The sequence below is a fragment of the Sander vitreus genome, chromosome 10 (assembly GCF_031162955.1).
Source record: "Sander vitreus isolate 19-12246 chromosome 10, sanVit1, whole genome shotgun sequence".
NCBI lineage: Eukaryota > Metazoa > Chordata > Actinopteri > Perciformes > Percidae > Sander > Sander vitreus.
Genome location: NC_135864.1, coordinates 21,011,472 through 21,027,896, shown reverse-complemented (window position 1 = coordinate 21,027,896; position 16,425 = coordinate 21,011,472). Strand labels below are relative to the sequence as shown.

Genomic DNA, 16,425 nt, shown 5'->3' with positions numbered 1-16,425 from the left:
GCGCATCACTGCACAACTGCCCCGTCCTGCTGGGTGGTGCTAAACTTTCTCACCATGCCCTCAAATTACATCACCCAGGCTTGCTGTCATGTTTCACATCATGCCTTTGAACTTGTTCTGCCATAGGCCAAGAAGTGAGGCAGAGCACCTTGCATACAGTGTCCTTTTGGTTGAACAAAAGATGGAGAGTATACTGTAAGAATGTATATTTTTCTAAATATCAGACTTAAGTAAAGGCATATTGTTGTTTATGGAATATCTCCCCGATGCATGTTCTTCCATGTGGAACCAAAGCGCTGCTTACACTCACAGTTGTGACTCTCCAACACCAGCGTCTCTCTCTCCTTCTGCGAGAGCATGCAGGCCCGCCTCCGCACCAGCTGTGAGATGCAAAGCTTCCCTTAATGTAAAAGCATTTCGCTGTCTTTGAGAATACACAGTCTGTGCTATTCACTGAAAGGAAAAATTGAGAGATACAGAGAAGAGAGAAGGTGATAAATAGCGGAAAAAAAAGATGATGGAGGCAGAGACGGAGAACAGAGAGACATGCTGAAAGTAGAGGAAGACAGGAAACATGACAGGGAGCTGGAGCAAAGAAAGAGATGGCAAAGGGAGGGTGGGAGAGAAGCAAAGGGGAGATAAAAAAAATAAAATCGAACAGCCGCCATAGCCGATGTGTGATTGATTGAGTGGCATTCAGGTGCCAGGGGTCATACACATGCAAACTGCTCATTTGTAGTTGCTGCCAGGGCTGCTGTTCACCAGAGCCCTTGAATAGTGTTGCCTGACCACCGGGACACATCACACAATCAGATTAAGCAGCCCTGAAGTCACATGCAGGACAACCAACAGCTGCCATGTGCAGCACCAGCGCTGACTTACAGTATCTGTTTTTAATCCCTGTCTGCTATAACAGGCTCTTGTCTGTCTATAAGAGATCTGGGTTTTAGGGACTCAGATATATGTCAGATGAGCTTTGGTTTTAATGCGGCACAGATTTTCCCTCTTGACATTTTGTTGTTGTTTTTTCAGTGCTTTGTTGCACACAAACCAGATTTTCCATTTGAGTGGCTCAGTCTGTATTCAGCAGCACAGTATGCATGATGCTCTATCTTCAGCATCATGCATCAGACTACCCGACCACCTTTTCAGAGCACAGTATAGTTTCAGTGTTGGTTCATGCTTCACACGCCGCATATCTCTGTGTCATTGTGTTCAACTGAGACGAACATTCAAGCAGAACCATTTGGGTTTCTGTTAGTCATCGGTCTGTTCACATTTTCAGCAAAGACCTGCAGTTTAGCAGGCGAGTTATCATTCAGTTTGAATTCACCAAGTGTCGAGGGGCGGGCCCCTAATACATCGGCTGACTTTGTTGCCATTCAAAGCGGTCTGATATTTCCTTTAATTATTGATTCATAGTGAGGCCAGCAGGAATCAGGGGCTCATACATAAATTCTTTTTCACAATTTTCTAGTTTGATTCACGCAGTATTCATTTATATGAAACTGGTAATTTGTAGGAGTGATAATCAAAACTTTTTTTTCCAGTCTTTATTTTCTCTTCCACCGGAAACAAGGTTGTGGTGTTGGGTAAATGGCCTTCAGTGTCCAGGCTACCATAAAGAGGCTTTCTTGTTCTTGCCTGCCTTTCTCTCTGTGTGTTTCTCTATCTCTCTTGCTCTCCTGCTCTCAGATCAGACTGCGCTCCAGCCATGCAATTGGTCAGCGAGCTGTAAACATGAGCTGTACACTGATCCAAGTGGCAATCACCTTCATTCAGGCCCATGCCCCCTTCCTGCTCCTTTCCCTTCACCCAGCCTTTTTTTTAATGAGTCTCGTCGGCGTGCTGAAATTTTGACCCAAAAAAAAGAGGATGAAAAATCTTTTGGGAATGTCTCCCTGTGTGGAAGATGGACCGCTGGGTATGTCCCTTGCTCATCGTGAGCTCAACACACAGAGGCCCTTTATGTGGCTGTGTGGAGTGTGGCCCCCTCTTCCCTCCTCTGCTTCTCATCCACACCCCAGAGGCTCCCATTCAGCCCAGGCCTGGCTGGGGGGAAGTTGAAGCTCTTTTGTAGTGGGGGATTCTTAGAGGAGGCTGTCAAGGCCGCGACTGTGTGGGCCTTTATTTCCCCAGAGAAGAGAAGGGGGGAGAAACGATAGAGGGAGAGGGCAAGAAGAGGGAGGGAGGGAGGGAGGGAGTACCAAAGGAGGGTTTGGACACAGATGGCCTTGTTAACGGGCACCCTCAAAGAGGGAGAGGATGAGAGGGAGAAAGAAACAGGGAAAAGGCGAAGTAAAAGCGAAAATGGATCTAGCAGAAAGCCAAAAAACTTTCCCTCAGTTACGTCACCGCTGTTATTCCCATCCTTCTCCTCCTCTCTTTTCCTCTCCTCCTCCCTATCCGTTCCCTCCATCTGTCCCTATGTTAGCTCACTCTTCAGCTCAATAACAAGCTTTTGCCCTCCCCCTTACCCTTCCTCGTCCCCTTCTCACCCTCCACCATTACTTTACACACATTCCATTATCTAGGAGACCAGGCTAAGAGAGATGTCTGGGGTCGGAGCGATCATTATCATCACCTCTTTCTGCTACACTCTGAGTTATAGCCCGCCGTATAGGAAACAGACATTTAAATCATAATCAATAGAGCAATATCAATGCTGAGAGGCATAGCTAAAGGAAATCACTGCTGTGGCTCAGGAGGAAACAGAGACGCTCAGTGTAGACTGAGAAAGGCGCGCTTATTGATAAAATACCATCAAGCCGCAGAATACATTATGTGGCATCACGCTCAACGCTGGCCTTTTTGGGAAAATAAACTCTCTTTCTTTGATATTCAGGCGATGCAATGATTGTGGCTGGTCTGTGAAAATGTGTGGAATTGGAAAGGTGTTGGATTTGTAGTGACCTCCTGGTCTCTGCTGCTCATGTATTGCTTCCGGCACGTTGGCTGAAACTCAAACAGTGCAGAGAAGAGACGCTGTCATGCTGTATACAATAACTGAGTCTCTGGTCATGTTAAAGTGACAAGGATGTCTTAGTTTCTCGTAGGGGGAGCCGCATTACATACACAAAGTTTTGTCCAGCAAGGCTGATGCGATGTGACAGGTGTGAGTCCGACCTGACCTGGCTGCAACCTGACCACAGCCACCTCTACCACTCCGCCTGAGATCAGGACTGAATCTCGGGACTCTGTGCCACTACACGGAGAAAATACCAGGTCTTCATACAGTAGAATTGCAAGACATCACTGTCAAGGAAGAGCAGCTTTGAGACACGATACAAAAACACATCATGTAATCAGTCAGGCCAAATTACAGTTCTAACATGCAGAGAAAGAGCACAGAATCACTGTTATTAACATATACAGTTTGTTTGTGGTGAATAAGGAACTATCATGCAAATGTCATGTCCAGTCCAGCTGACGTGTAGACAGGTTAGATTCCATTTTCATTTCCATATCTTTCTTTCAAGCGTTAAGACAATTTGAGTTATTTGTTGGCATGACCTTTTGCAACTTATATAACCAGTTCTCTCTCTTAACAGATCTTATTAAATACATTTTGGCATACACGATTCAAGGTTTGACTTGAATGAAGATCAGTTATAGGATTTCTTTTCTCCAGTGTAGTTTAACTTCAGGGCATTTCTATGTTTCTTTATGTGCCTATTTCCTTTGTCTAAACAAAACGCTTTACACTGAACCAATTGGAGCTTGATATACAAAACAATGTCTTGTTTTTTTAAGGGGAAAAGGCGCTCAGCAAACCATATATACGACATTGGTGTTCAGCCTGAAGGTGTAAAGCTTGGGCTTCGCCTCAGTTACTGCGACTGAATTGAAAACAAACATCTCGAATTTAATCTACAGTTTGTTCCAGAACTCACAACGGGCAACATTAATACTGTAATGTCACAGAGAAAATTAAATTAGCACAAATTGATTTGTATGTACTTTACTTTCAAAGTATCAGATCAACTAAAACTATTTAATGATTATTTTATGTTTGTTGAATTAACTTCACAGTGTACTGTAATTGTGTGTACTGTTTGTGCCAAAGTTAATTGGTCAGATCATTTAAAAGCGAATTTGCATATCGATTTGAACACAGGCAGCTAACAAAGATGGATATAATGTGATTACGGGTTTATAATTAAATGCTTATTGTAAAGCGGCACCTAGTGTGTAATAAAAATCTCAATTGATTGTCAGGTTGAGTAGCGCAGTCAAGCACATAACCAGCCTGACCAAGTAGTTCAGAAGCACTAAGCAGCAGCCCAGAATCCCAAGGTCTTGTGTAGGAGTGAGCTGTGAACATTACGCATTGGCTACACATGAACAACGGTTCATGTGTAGCCAAAGCCCACGCACGGCTGATGAGACGGGGATCATCTGCTACTGTAGATCTGGAAATCTATAACCCAATCCCCGGTGAGTAAGGAGGTTTGGAAATGTAGATAACTCAAACCAGAGACAAAGGGAAAGTATATGTGTCGTTATTTAAACAGTCCGTTCCTCTACCTTATTCTAGTAAAGGAGAGTGAAAGCCTGAGGTCATGTGTAGGTGATGGATGTAAAGAAATAGCCAGAAAACTAAAAAGACCAAAACACCTCCAGAGCACAAGCATAAAGTCAAATGTAAAAATAGAAATAACCATGCATAAAAACAATTACTTTGCTATCTTAATTGCTTTCCAAAGAAAATACTTTCTGTCACCTTTCCAATTAAAACATAACCAGCAGCTATATTAGATGTATTTTTAAATGGTGCCTGCAGCATGTCTTGTTGTCTAAGATATTGGATTCAACCTCTACATTTTAATGACCAGTTTCATTTATAGATGCAGAGGAATCACCACGTCTGAACAAAAAATCACAAAAAGATGCTTTATTCTGGCAGCTGGGGATCCAACTCTAATGATTAACATGTTTGTCATTTAGTAATGCCTCATATTACAATGCGAAATGGATAATGTTTGCTATATCTTTTCAATTAGGCTAACAGTTGCACGGAATCTCTTTTTCATGCCGGTCTCCTGACATTTCCTAACCCATCTGACATACACTTGGTGAAGTGTGAACCATTTCGCAAATGAGGGTTATTCTGGGAGAGTCACGTCTCCTCTCTCTCCATGGCACCCGGGAGAGAGTTGTAAAAGCTGTTGTCCTTAAGTTATGACGGAACACAAGGAGGAGCCACAAGAGGAAAAGAAAAGAACAAGCTCTTCAATTGGAGTCCTCCTTTCTCCCCCCCCTTCCCTCTCTCTCTCTCTCTCTCTCTCTCTCTCTCTCTCTCTCTCTCTCTGTGTCTGTCTGTGTGCATTTCTGTTCCTCTGCCTGTCTCTTTCACTCTCTCTCTCTGCATGTGCCCTGCTGCTCTGTCATCCTCAGGGATGCGTCTGAAGGAGACCATCTGTTGATCCATTTGTCTCCTGCTTTCCCTCCTGTGCCACTGCCTCTCTCCTATCGATGATCAGGCCTGGCCTTTCCCCTGCCCACCCTCTTTGTTCCTGCCACTCGGGCACTCGGGGCGAGGCGAGTGTGCTGTTGGGGGTGGGGCAAGAGGCTGTGCCCTCTGCAGCTTCTGATTCAAACAAAGAGAGAAAACAGGCATTGGCGGACATGCATCCTTTTTGAGGCCAGCTGCTTTCTAATCAGTCTTTATCTAAAGTGAACATCGCTGTGGTGACCCGAGTCAAAAAACACACCGATTTATTTTTTTATTTTTGCATTGTTGATATCAAAACTATTCCCTTTCCCCCCTTAGGACTTAAACCCATGAGAGCTTATCATTATATGGAGGCATAGACCATAAAATAGATGTTAGAAACAATGCTGTGATGCTGAAGGACCATCACTGGAGGCTTGCGAGCATTCACCACCAACACATTTATTGCTTGTGTTGCCACTAAAGAGAGGGGGGGGTCTTGGTTTCCACACACATCTCCTAGCTGTCACCTCGCATGCATGTTCAGGGGTTTGATGGACACTGAGTCCACCGTGGGGACTTGCTTTGCCTTTGATCTTCTCCCACGACTCTCGATTACCCATCATTCAGCAGGGCTTAGGCCCTGGAGAGCAGCTGGGAGAGGGTGGTGTGTTAACATGAGCTCTGATGTACCCAAAAGAGACTCACTGTCCAACTCGAGACATCATATTGTAGATTACACAGACACGGAGTGAAATGTGCATGGTAGTGCTTGTTATGAATGTTTAGACTGAAAGTATGTGGGACTTGAGTGTGTGAGAGAGAATCGAAATATGCCAGAGGAAGGTGGTAACTCTGATAGGATATATAATGAGGCTGCAGTCCATTCCGAGGGGTTTTGCAGCATCAAAATGATTGTAAATCTTATTATCACGTCTTTTTCCCTCCGTCTGTGGTGTTTTCATAGATTCCTAAGGTTTTCATCAGGACTACTCAATATATCCAATGATGGGTGCTTACCCGGGGAGAGATGCCATTGATTTTCCATAAGGTGCAGATGACATGTGGTCACGCGCACTCCTATTTTACCAACAGCTGTGTCATCCAATAAGTCATGATTTCCGCGGCAAGCTGATTCTCCTGACAAAATCGGGGTGGGGTTAGTCACTGCGGATAACCTTTTATGCTGCAGGTGCACATGAAAAATAGAAATTCGTGGCATATTGCATGTGCAACTTACAGACTACCCACTTTTTTATTCTGGTCATGTGCAAATTTCACTACGCATAACAATGTAATTTATTAAACCAGCCCGCCCTGGCTGACTTTTTAATCTCTTAATATCTGTGTATGTGTTGCAGGCTTTCTCAGTACGGGTGACCAGGCTGCTAAAGGGAACTACGGGCTCCTGGACCAGATCCAGGCTTTAAGGTGGATCAGCGAGAACATTGGCTTCTTCGGAGGAGACTCCAACCGCATCACTGTGTTCGGTTCTGGGATCGGAGCTTCCTGCGTCAGCCTGCTCACCCTCTCCCACCACTCTGAAGGTACGGTACAGCAAAGACGAGGGGGGTGGGTGATACAGCTGTGGAGCTCATGCCTGCTGGTGTGTAGGCTGCTTGATATTAGAAAGTGGCGATGCAGCTAGAGAGTTATTGAGTAATGTATTCTACTGTACTGCACAGCATAACGAATGCTTTAAGAAGCAGGTGTTTGCATTTAAATGATTGTGATGTTCATTACCATCCGGAAATTGAAACTCCACGGCAGATTTCAGACCACATGTGGGTCTTGATGTACTTTGCTAGTATCCCTCTCCATGTCAGAAATAGTCATGTAGGTATAATGTGTTTTTGTAAGCAAGATAAAAAGGGAAATGTTGTACCAGGGAGATCTTTTTAGTGGCATACTTAATGACACACACACACTGTTGTCTTTGTAAGCAATGTTGTTTATCTGCTAGCTACCTTAGTGCTACTTCATGATGATTTATTGCCCATGTTGGCCATGTCTTTAATACTAAATGCAGCATGTGTGTACTGAACCTGGACATGCGAAAAACATCCCTCATACTCATGCTCCTCTAATGCATCATTGAATTAAGATGGAGCCTTACTGCTCATATGGTAAGTTCTTGCAGGAAGTGATTTGGCTTATGTGAATGAACTGTCCCTTTTGAGCTCAGTCCATGAACCGCACCCAGCAACCTTATGACAGTCACGTATTCGTCCATCCGTTTAAAAAAAAAAGTTTGTTTTGCGTTCAATTGATTGTGTTGTTGTGTAGAGTACATGACAGGCCATCAGGATATTGAGGTGTTGTTGTGTAGCAGTGTTTATGTTTTTTTGTTACATTGTTTATGTGGTTGTAATATTCCAAATGAGAAATCTTTACATTCAGCCCCACTCACGGAGCCTGCTTGTGAACATGTTAACAAGCCAAAAACATGCTGCTTAGGACACGCATGGTTGGAAATGTAGCAGGGGGATTTTACCATACATTACATACAAGTAAATTACATTAAAGAAAGCACTCTTGCATGAGATAAAGGATTGGTTTATGAAAAATACTTTGGTCAGGAAACTATTTAGTGTGTATGGTGCCCAACCACCACACACACACATGAACACACACACACACACACACACACACACGTTTCTCTTTCTTGTCACTAGGCAGAGTAGGATCTCTGTTTGGATTTTCTGATTAGTAGACTGACATGCATTTGAAAGAGGTCATTTGAGCTGCTCTTTTTTGGTCCCTATTACATTGCCAGGGATTTGTGATGTGTTTTGCATTCTCCAATTTGCATTAAAGTGTTACTAATTGCCTTGATTTCCTCCGATGAATGATGACTGCTTTTGAATTGAATTTTTACCATAAATGCCTTTTTTATTCATGCTCCATAATGTTACGCTCCATGTAGCATGTTATTATACTGCCAGTGAAACCATCTCCTCTGCCTCCCCAGTAAATTGGATATTACCGGGTCTGTTTTTTCCCCTGAATGGAAATGTATGCCCCACTGATGGGATAAAAAAAAAAAGAGCCAGCAAAACTTGAGAGATCCTAGGAAATTGAAACAGGAAGCCTTCTATCACGCCAGGACTCTTGCTGCGAATGTTACCAATGGCAATCAGATTTCACACAGTCTCTCTCGGAGCACAGATTGTTGTAATTATATAAAGTTTAGGACTGGAGTGGGCTGCAGGATGTGACAGGAAATACAAGTGAAGAAATGTCTTTTTGCACCTGCTTTCACAGCCTCCGCTATACCCTCCTCCTGTCCTCATCCTCATCTTTCTATAGTTTTAACTGTTGAGTTGAAAACTAGTAGGAGGTTCTTGTTGCCAAGACAACGCAATAAACAAGAAAGGAATCAAAGTGTTTGGATCAGCATAGCTGTGAAAATTGATGTAAAAATCTATAATCAAATGAATTATACACTCTAGCAGGAGCCCACCTGGTTTCAGGTGGCCTCTAGTAATGGATTTATGTAATCATTTCCTATCCATGTTAGCAGGAAGAGAGTTTTGTATTGAGATTCCTACTTTAAATGAAGTCAGGAAACAAAGATTGTAAACATTGCATCATGGTTCCTGATTCGGCTTTTTATTTCGACTCGGCTCGCCTATGCCTAGAAATAGAGGCAGTGGTGTCACATTGAATGTGGTGTGTTTGAACTCACGAGTAGCATAAATGCAGTAGGATATGATAACATAGCATAGGATTCCACGTGTCTCACACACAAACATTTCCCTATACCTGCTGCTCGGATGCAGGGTAACGAGGCCCAGGTACAAAAGAAAAAGTAAATCAGTGATGACACATTGTTCTGGAGCTCCCTGGTGTGTCGGTGTATTTAATGACAGTATTCCCACTCTTACTGCACACAGTCTGTCATCACTGCCTACAGTGCATAGACTTCCCATCTAACAGAGACTCCTTTTATGCCTGTTGGTGGCATACTGACAACTTACTTCAGATGCTCCATGCTCCTCCTGAAGCCTATTTAATAAGCTGGATCGTCCTATATCATCCTAGCCCTTCGGCCTCTCTTTCATTGCCTGCTCCTCTGGCCTGGCCTCGGTGGCGTCTCCATGTGGGCGTGCCGAGGGCTCCAGTCAGAAGGTACATCCATCACCTCCCCCCCTTCTGGCCTGCGTGGAGGCTGGCCTGGACGTCCTCTCGTGAGGGCTGGATAGTTTAGACCCCGGTCCCTGCCCTGCCTCCTCCATCTAATCTCCTCCTCACTGCACCCATCTGTCTCCCTGCCTTCACAGACATTAAAAGCATGCAAGGGACACACGCTTTCTCTCCATGTGCCAGTGTGTCTCTCTCCATTTCCCTCTCTCTGGGTTTCTGCTCCCTAGTCTGCAGCATGTGTGGTGTGTTGCTATTAATAATATGGCTGCCTTGTCTGCTATGTGGCACCAATCTAGCCACACATCTGAGACTTTGGAAGCAGAATGGTCATTAAAAGCGCAGTCCCTCTCGGCAGGAGAGTGTTTTTGACCAGCTTATTAAATGTAGCTCAACAGTTGTGTTCCCACAGAGGGAAATCTCTGTCCCCATCTTCTTCTTTTTTCCGGCTTCACACATAAAACGGCTAAAGAAGTTCAGAAGCAAGGACATTAGCCAGTCCCATGTATTATCTATCTGGCATCGCACAGGCACTAATTGAACATGCAGATTTGGCTTTTTCCTTATCTTGTAATAATCATTATGATATAAAAAGTAAGATGGCTTCTCTGCACATGAACAGAATACCAAGTAGCCAACGACTCAGACACGTGCATTTGTACATATATCTCTGTCGATATATCTGGTTCTCCCTTCACAACCTACATAAAACATACTGTATATCTACGCACATGTATCTTTATCAGTATGTGTTTCCCGGCTGTCCATGTTTGTGCAGGCTGGCGCGTCTATTCACAGAGCACACATGAGGGAAGGGCTGGTTGTAGCGCCGCTGAAGGTCGTTTGGTTTCTTTTCTTTTTTCCTTCTCTTCTTGTAAGCAATCAGGATAAAAGCTCCGCTTCTGAGGAAGTGCTCCCCTTTTAATGGAACGTCTTGGACATTAAAGACAGCTAGTGTGGAGGATCCTTCATGCCAATGTCAGCTCTCATTTTTATTAAGACTTCTGGGTTATTGAGGACCATAAATGTGCATGTTAAATGCTTGGGCTTTATTACAGCAGTGCAATGAGTACCAAGGCTTTTTAATGCAAGACACCACCTGGCAAACACTGAAACCCCTTGAACCATGAGTATCAAGAGGGCAGTGTGACAGGTACTCGGTTTTCAGCTGGGTAACAAGTTTTTAAATCCATTTAGTGTGAAGGATAGCAAAGAAGGTGATTAAATGAATGGATGTATCGTGGAATGTGTAGAAATTGAGGATCAGATAGATTGAAAAAATCAAATGGCGTGGCAGGACATTTTTCTCAAATCAAATCTGAAATATTAACTTTATTAATGGCTGCTCTTCATCGTGAACTACTTGCTGTGGACTAAAATGTATAATTCATGCAGTCTTGGAAAGGATGTCGCTTGGATATCATAGGAATTGATGTATTACTGTACAATTTCCTTCAGCTGATTGGGTGAGAAACTGGAGTTTCTGTTAGAGTGACTTGAGTGTGATGCCATGATTACAGTGAGGCACAAACTGCCGAGTCCTTTATGTTCAAGTATGTGCAGTCAGTGAATCACCTGAAGGCAAAATGGCTGGCAAAAAAAAGCTTTAATAACATGGACTAAAATGACCCATAATAGCTGAGAACATTTAGAACTGCACTTACCTTACAGGTTCAGTAGGTTAAATGATAAAACAGAGTTGATGAATGTATAATCCAAATCATACATTTGATCTGAAATTTGAACATGATAAAGACTTAATTAAACAAAAACTGAATATTTAGCTTGATTTATTTATTAACTTGGTGATATTTATCACAAATACATCAGAAGTTATCACTGAGTTTGCGCTGGTCTCACTTTCTTTCTTGTTAAAACATCTGTAGTGTTTCTATCATAAGCTACACCCAGCAACACTCATCACAGTTTTGTTATTTCTGTTAAAACACCCTTTTCTCCCGCACCATCACCCTCCAGACTCCTTCCTCTGTACTGTCAACAACAACAAATACTTTATATAAAAAGGATACTGATAGACGTAAAGAATTATTATGAGAATTTATACATATTAAATCATGGGCTGACTATGTCATAATATGGACATAGACCCCAAATAAAATCCTATTTGCAAAACAAAACGTTTTTTCTCATGTTAATCATATAAATTGCTTCATTAAACTAAAATGTGCTTCACTATCACATTAACTGGTTTTACACATTTGAGTTAAGATGCCATACATTGGGGCTGATTCTGGAGGGGGCAACTAAAGTCGGGCTTCAAGGCGTAATTTCTTTTTTAAATATAATTTCCATGTGTTAACCCTCATATTTTGATTCCTGGGGAAGATATTTAATGTGTATTTAATAAAGTGTATTTCCTTTCCTCCATAGTTTCAAACATACTACAGACATACTAGATTCAGTATATGAAAGAGTTCTGTATATTCATACATAGTAGTTTTAATGTAAATTAGTGTGAGCAATATATAATGTTTAAAGGTCACATGGCATGAAAATGTCACTTTATGAGGTTTTTTAACATTAATATGAGATGGTCACCCAGTGGCTAGAAATGGTGATAGGTATAAACCGAGCCCTGGGTATCCTGCTCTGCCTTTGAGAAAATGAAAGCTCAGATGGGCCGATCTGGAATCTTCCCTTTATGTCGTCATAAGGAGAAAGGTTACCTCCCCTTTCTCTGCTTTGCCCGCCCAGAGAATTTGGCCCGCCCATGAGAAAGAGAGAGACATCATGGCTTGCAAACAAGCGAAGCATGGCAGTTGGTCAAGGCCACACCCCCACCCTCCACCTTGCCCCGCCTCTCTCCTCCTCAACAGCATTTAAAGCTACAGACACAGAAATGGCACATCCTAAGGAAAGCTCATTGTGGGATTGGCTCTGGTGGCTATAATTCTGCACCAAGGCTGAATTTCGGGAAAGAGACTTCAGATACAGTATTAGGGGACCAGTAAGGCCTATATAAAAGAGACTTCAGATACAGTATTAGGGGACTAATCAATGAGTCCAGAGGTTTGTACTGTTTTTCCCACTTTCCCAGAGTCAGAATCTAATTAATGCTGTAGGAAATACCTTTTTCACATATTTGGTGTAGTCTGAAGTCATGTCAAATAGCAATATTACGCTGTCTTGGCGTGTCCATGGCATCAAATAACATAATCATGATCCCATATGCATCCAGGAATTGAGAGAAACTAAGCAAGTAAACTAAGTGGGGGGTAGGGGCAGGCACCTTTTTCCAAACTTTGTCTGAGAGGAGGTCCAGTCTCAGACTTAAAAAAAAAAACCTGGATTATGCAATTGACAGAAAATTAACTGGAAACCTTTTTGATAATTAATAAATAGTATTAGTAATTTTTTAAAGCAAAAATGGGCAAACATCAGGATGCATAGTATCCTGGATCCATGAAATAACTGGCCTTTAAAAATAAAAATCTGCCTGCATCTATGGGAATTTAACATAGGGGTGTACTTACTTATGCCCCCTGTATTTTAAGGAAAAACATTTATTTATTTACGATACATTATTCATTCACAAAGAAAATTGGTGTCCTTAAAGATTGGATTTTTCCTCATTTTTGTAATTAAGGCATTAAGATCAATTTCCAAAAGATGATTTTTTATTCCTCTTTTTATTCAATGTTAGCATGGGTGTCCTAATTTTTGACACCACATCATGACATCACATGGCAGGTTAGGGAACAGACCTCTTTGTAAGGTCTTGTCTGGGCCCTCTTGTGATTTCACCGCACAAATCAGTGCAAATGACTACTGGGCTGTTTCTGGCATGTATTTACCTCGCGGACCTATGGAGGAAGGAAATAAGACTGACAACAAGGTTTATTGGACCTCGAATCAATCTGCCTCTGTCAATCTTGCTGATACAGTGCTGTTGTTGTGGGATTCAGAGCCTGCATTGCCATGAGCATCTAACCTCTGCTCTGACAATCATTTACCGTGTACATGCACACTCCTAGTTGTCCTTAGAGGGAACAACACAAACACTGTTGTAGTGAGGCTGCTGGGAATTGTGAGGATGTGTTGAGCTTTGAGAACTTGTATACTCATTCATTGCTGTATCTTGAGATATCGACAGGTAATCCAAGGCTAATGTAAATGCTGCTCCAAATTACCCTATCTTGCAGAATGGATAATGAGGCCAGCAGGTCATACAGATGAAGAGTGTGTGAGTCTTACTCTACAACACTGCTTTAACTATAATGTTACATCTGGCTGTGACCTTTGTAAATAACATGTGTGGGTTTCCTTTCTGAAACGAGACCCATGGGAGGTTCTCCCTCTGGAATGGCCAACAGGCCTGCGCACCCCCACTCCATAATGCCCCTGTGCTGAGTTCTCACCGCACAGATCTGGAGGTGCAATCCATCCACACTCGGTGTCGACTTCATTTCTGTGGGCTCAGGCATCCTGTAGCAGCCTTCCATCTCAGGCATCAAATAAAGGCACCTTGCATGAGCTGGAATGTGAATTGGAGTCACCGGGAAAGATAGCTGCATAACTACATCCCTGGGATGGTATTCATACACGATTCAGCACCATTGTTGTGCAAATGCCTTGTGCTTGAGAAAAACCAGGGACAATTGCCGTAGTTGAATAGACCTTATTTCTGAGATGTCAAAGGCATTCAGCAACTCGACACTGTAAAGTTACCTGTGTGTTTGGGGCACCAGAATGCCTCCATCTCGAGGTTTGATTTGGCTGTTTGCTGGAGGATGTCTGTGCATCTCAGGGTGTGAAAAAGGCCTATATGTGAGATGAGAGAATGGGGACGTGGCTTGTCAGGTACCGTATTCTTCCACCTCGATTGACAAGAGCGATAATTAAACCAGGGGGATGCCATCTCTGCGGAGCAAGAATGCTTGTATTTATTTACGCTGACTACTCGGCTTTGTTGTCTGCCATATAGTGTGGCCGTCATTGTGTGGAAAAAGCAAACTGCTTTTAACAAGTGGCCTATGTGGCATTTCTTTGAAAGTGAAAGTGTCTTTGACTTTGTATAACGGACTAAAAATACTTTATTTTTTACAAAACAAAGATGGAGGATTACTCACCGACTAAAAGGTATTACTCTCTTTTGGACTTGTTAGAAATCGGAAACAGCCTAATTCAGGCAGCAAATAGTTTTTTTCTCTTCACTACTCAGCGTTGCAAAGAGAAAATGAAGCCAAAGTTGTATTGTGCAGAAGAACAAGGCAGGGCAGGGCCTCCTGCAGAGTAATGTGACGTGGGAGAGGTGTTATTGGGCTAAAGATGACTCCACTGAGGTCCAATAGCCAGTTTCAGGTAACACTCTAGAAAATAATATCCAGTTGGGTTGTCCGTCAGAGTGAGGCAGTTTTACCTATCCCTAGCCAGAAGAGAGCAGAGGAACGAAGAATTGACAAATGTCCCCAAAACAGTGACGGCAGTTCATTCAGGTAGTCCAGCCATCAGTCTGTCTCTGCTTGCAGCAGGTAGTTGAGCCTATAAAGCATGGAGTTATAGGTGTTAAAGAGCCGAGCAGCAGGTCAGAGAAAGAAGCAGGGGATAATTGAGTACTTTAGTAAATCCATGCCTCCATCAACCAAGGTAATAGCTCAGAGCGTTGCATATACCTAGCCCCAGATTCACAGCCGTATATGAATGGGCTTCGGCAGCTTGAGCGACATGTGGCACACATGGGCTGTCTCAGCAATATTCTCCGAGACAATACATTGAGACCCATCTGGTGATGTATCGCTGAGATTACTTTTGGAATCTAATCGCAGCTGATGAACGAGGTGACTACAGAATATGTCATCTGTTGATGACCTGCAATCCCCAGCGAAGATGCTGGCAAGTCATTAGTTCAGGTAGATGCCATCTATGAATCATTCTTGATAAATCATTGTCAAGGGCACATTCATACACCTCCTAATGGACAGTGACAGTAGGATGTTGGAGGGGGAGCGGTGGCTGCATCTCCTGGCTGTTCCCCTGCGTTCTTTATCCTGTTAGGCTTTAGATCAATTAAACCAATAGCTGCATCATATTGCTCCCAGACTGTCTCGTCTGTTTCCTCTCTTGATTGGTCTAATGACTTGATGGAGGTCTCCATCTGTCTGTCTGTCTGACTGTCTATCCAGTTTCCCACTACCTCGACTCCACTGCCTTAATCTATGAGGCATTTTCTTTAGTTCCTTTTCCCTGTTCCTCACAGCAGTTTCTTTCTTTTTCCGGTACCCACCCTCCCGCATGTCTCTTTTTCGTCTTCTCACCATGTCTCCCTCTCTCTGCCTCAGTCTTTCTCTCTTTGGCACCAGTGTAAAGCATCCATTATAGAGTGATGCATGGGTGTCTGTGTGAGTGGGAGAGAGGGACTTGGCACTCCTCCTGCCCCACCTGCAGAGGAAGCACTGACAGCTGAGCACTGGGGGCTCATCTCTCCCCCTCCGCCTCCACCCATCTCCACGTCTCTACTGACCTCCCTCCTCCTCTCACACCTTCTCTATCTCCCTTTCTCTCTCACCCTCCCTTTATTCCCTGTTGTTCCACACATATTGGCCCAATTTCTGCCACCACTCACTAGGTTTCCTTTTTCGCTATTTTCACATTTCATTATGTCTATCCATCTTTTCTTTTTTACACTGTCTGTTCTCTCTTTTTGTCTTTGTCTTTTTCTTCACTGCACAACATATTTGTTTCTTTTCTTTTTTTACCCATGATTGTAAAAGTGTTTATTCATTAGGCATTCCGCACTAGGCCACATGGCTGGCTAGATGTGTTGTTAAATAGACTGTTTCCCTGTTTGTCTGCCAGATGAACAACGGCGGTGTAATTAGCTGAACTTT

General features: G+C 43.1%; 1 protein-coding gene across 10 annotated transcripts in view; it reads left to right on the top strand.

The window, feature by feature from the left end:
* nlgn3a (neuroligin 3a) overlaps window positions 1-16,425 on the top strand; it is a 100,404-nt gene that overhangs the window by 52,754 nt on the left and 31,225 nt on the right. For 7 of the 10 annotated variants that reach the window (XM_078261497.1, XM_078261493.1, XM_078261492.1 and 4 more), the window contains one exon: window positions 6,796-6,981. In XM_078261497.1, the coding sequence (XP_078117623.1) occupies window positions 6,796-6,981 (186 nt within the window). Of the gene's footprint in view, window positions 1-6,795; window positions 6,982-13,413; window positions 13,434-16,425 lie in introns of all 10 variants that reach the window. The other 3 variants (XM_078261496.1, XM_078261488.1, XM_078261490.1) reach the window with 1 other exon arrangement.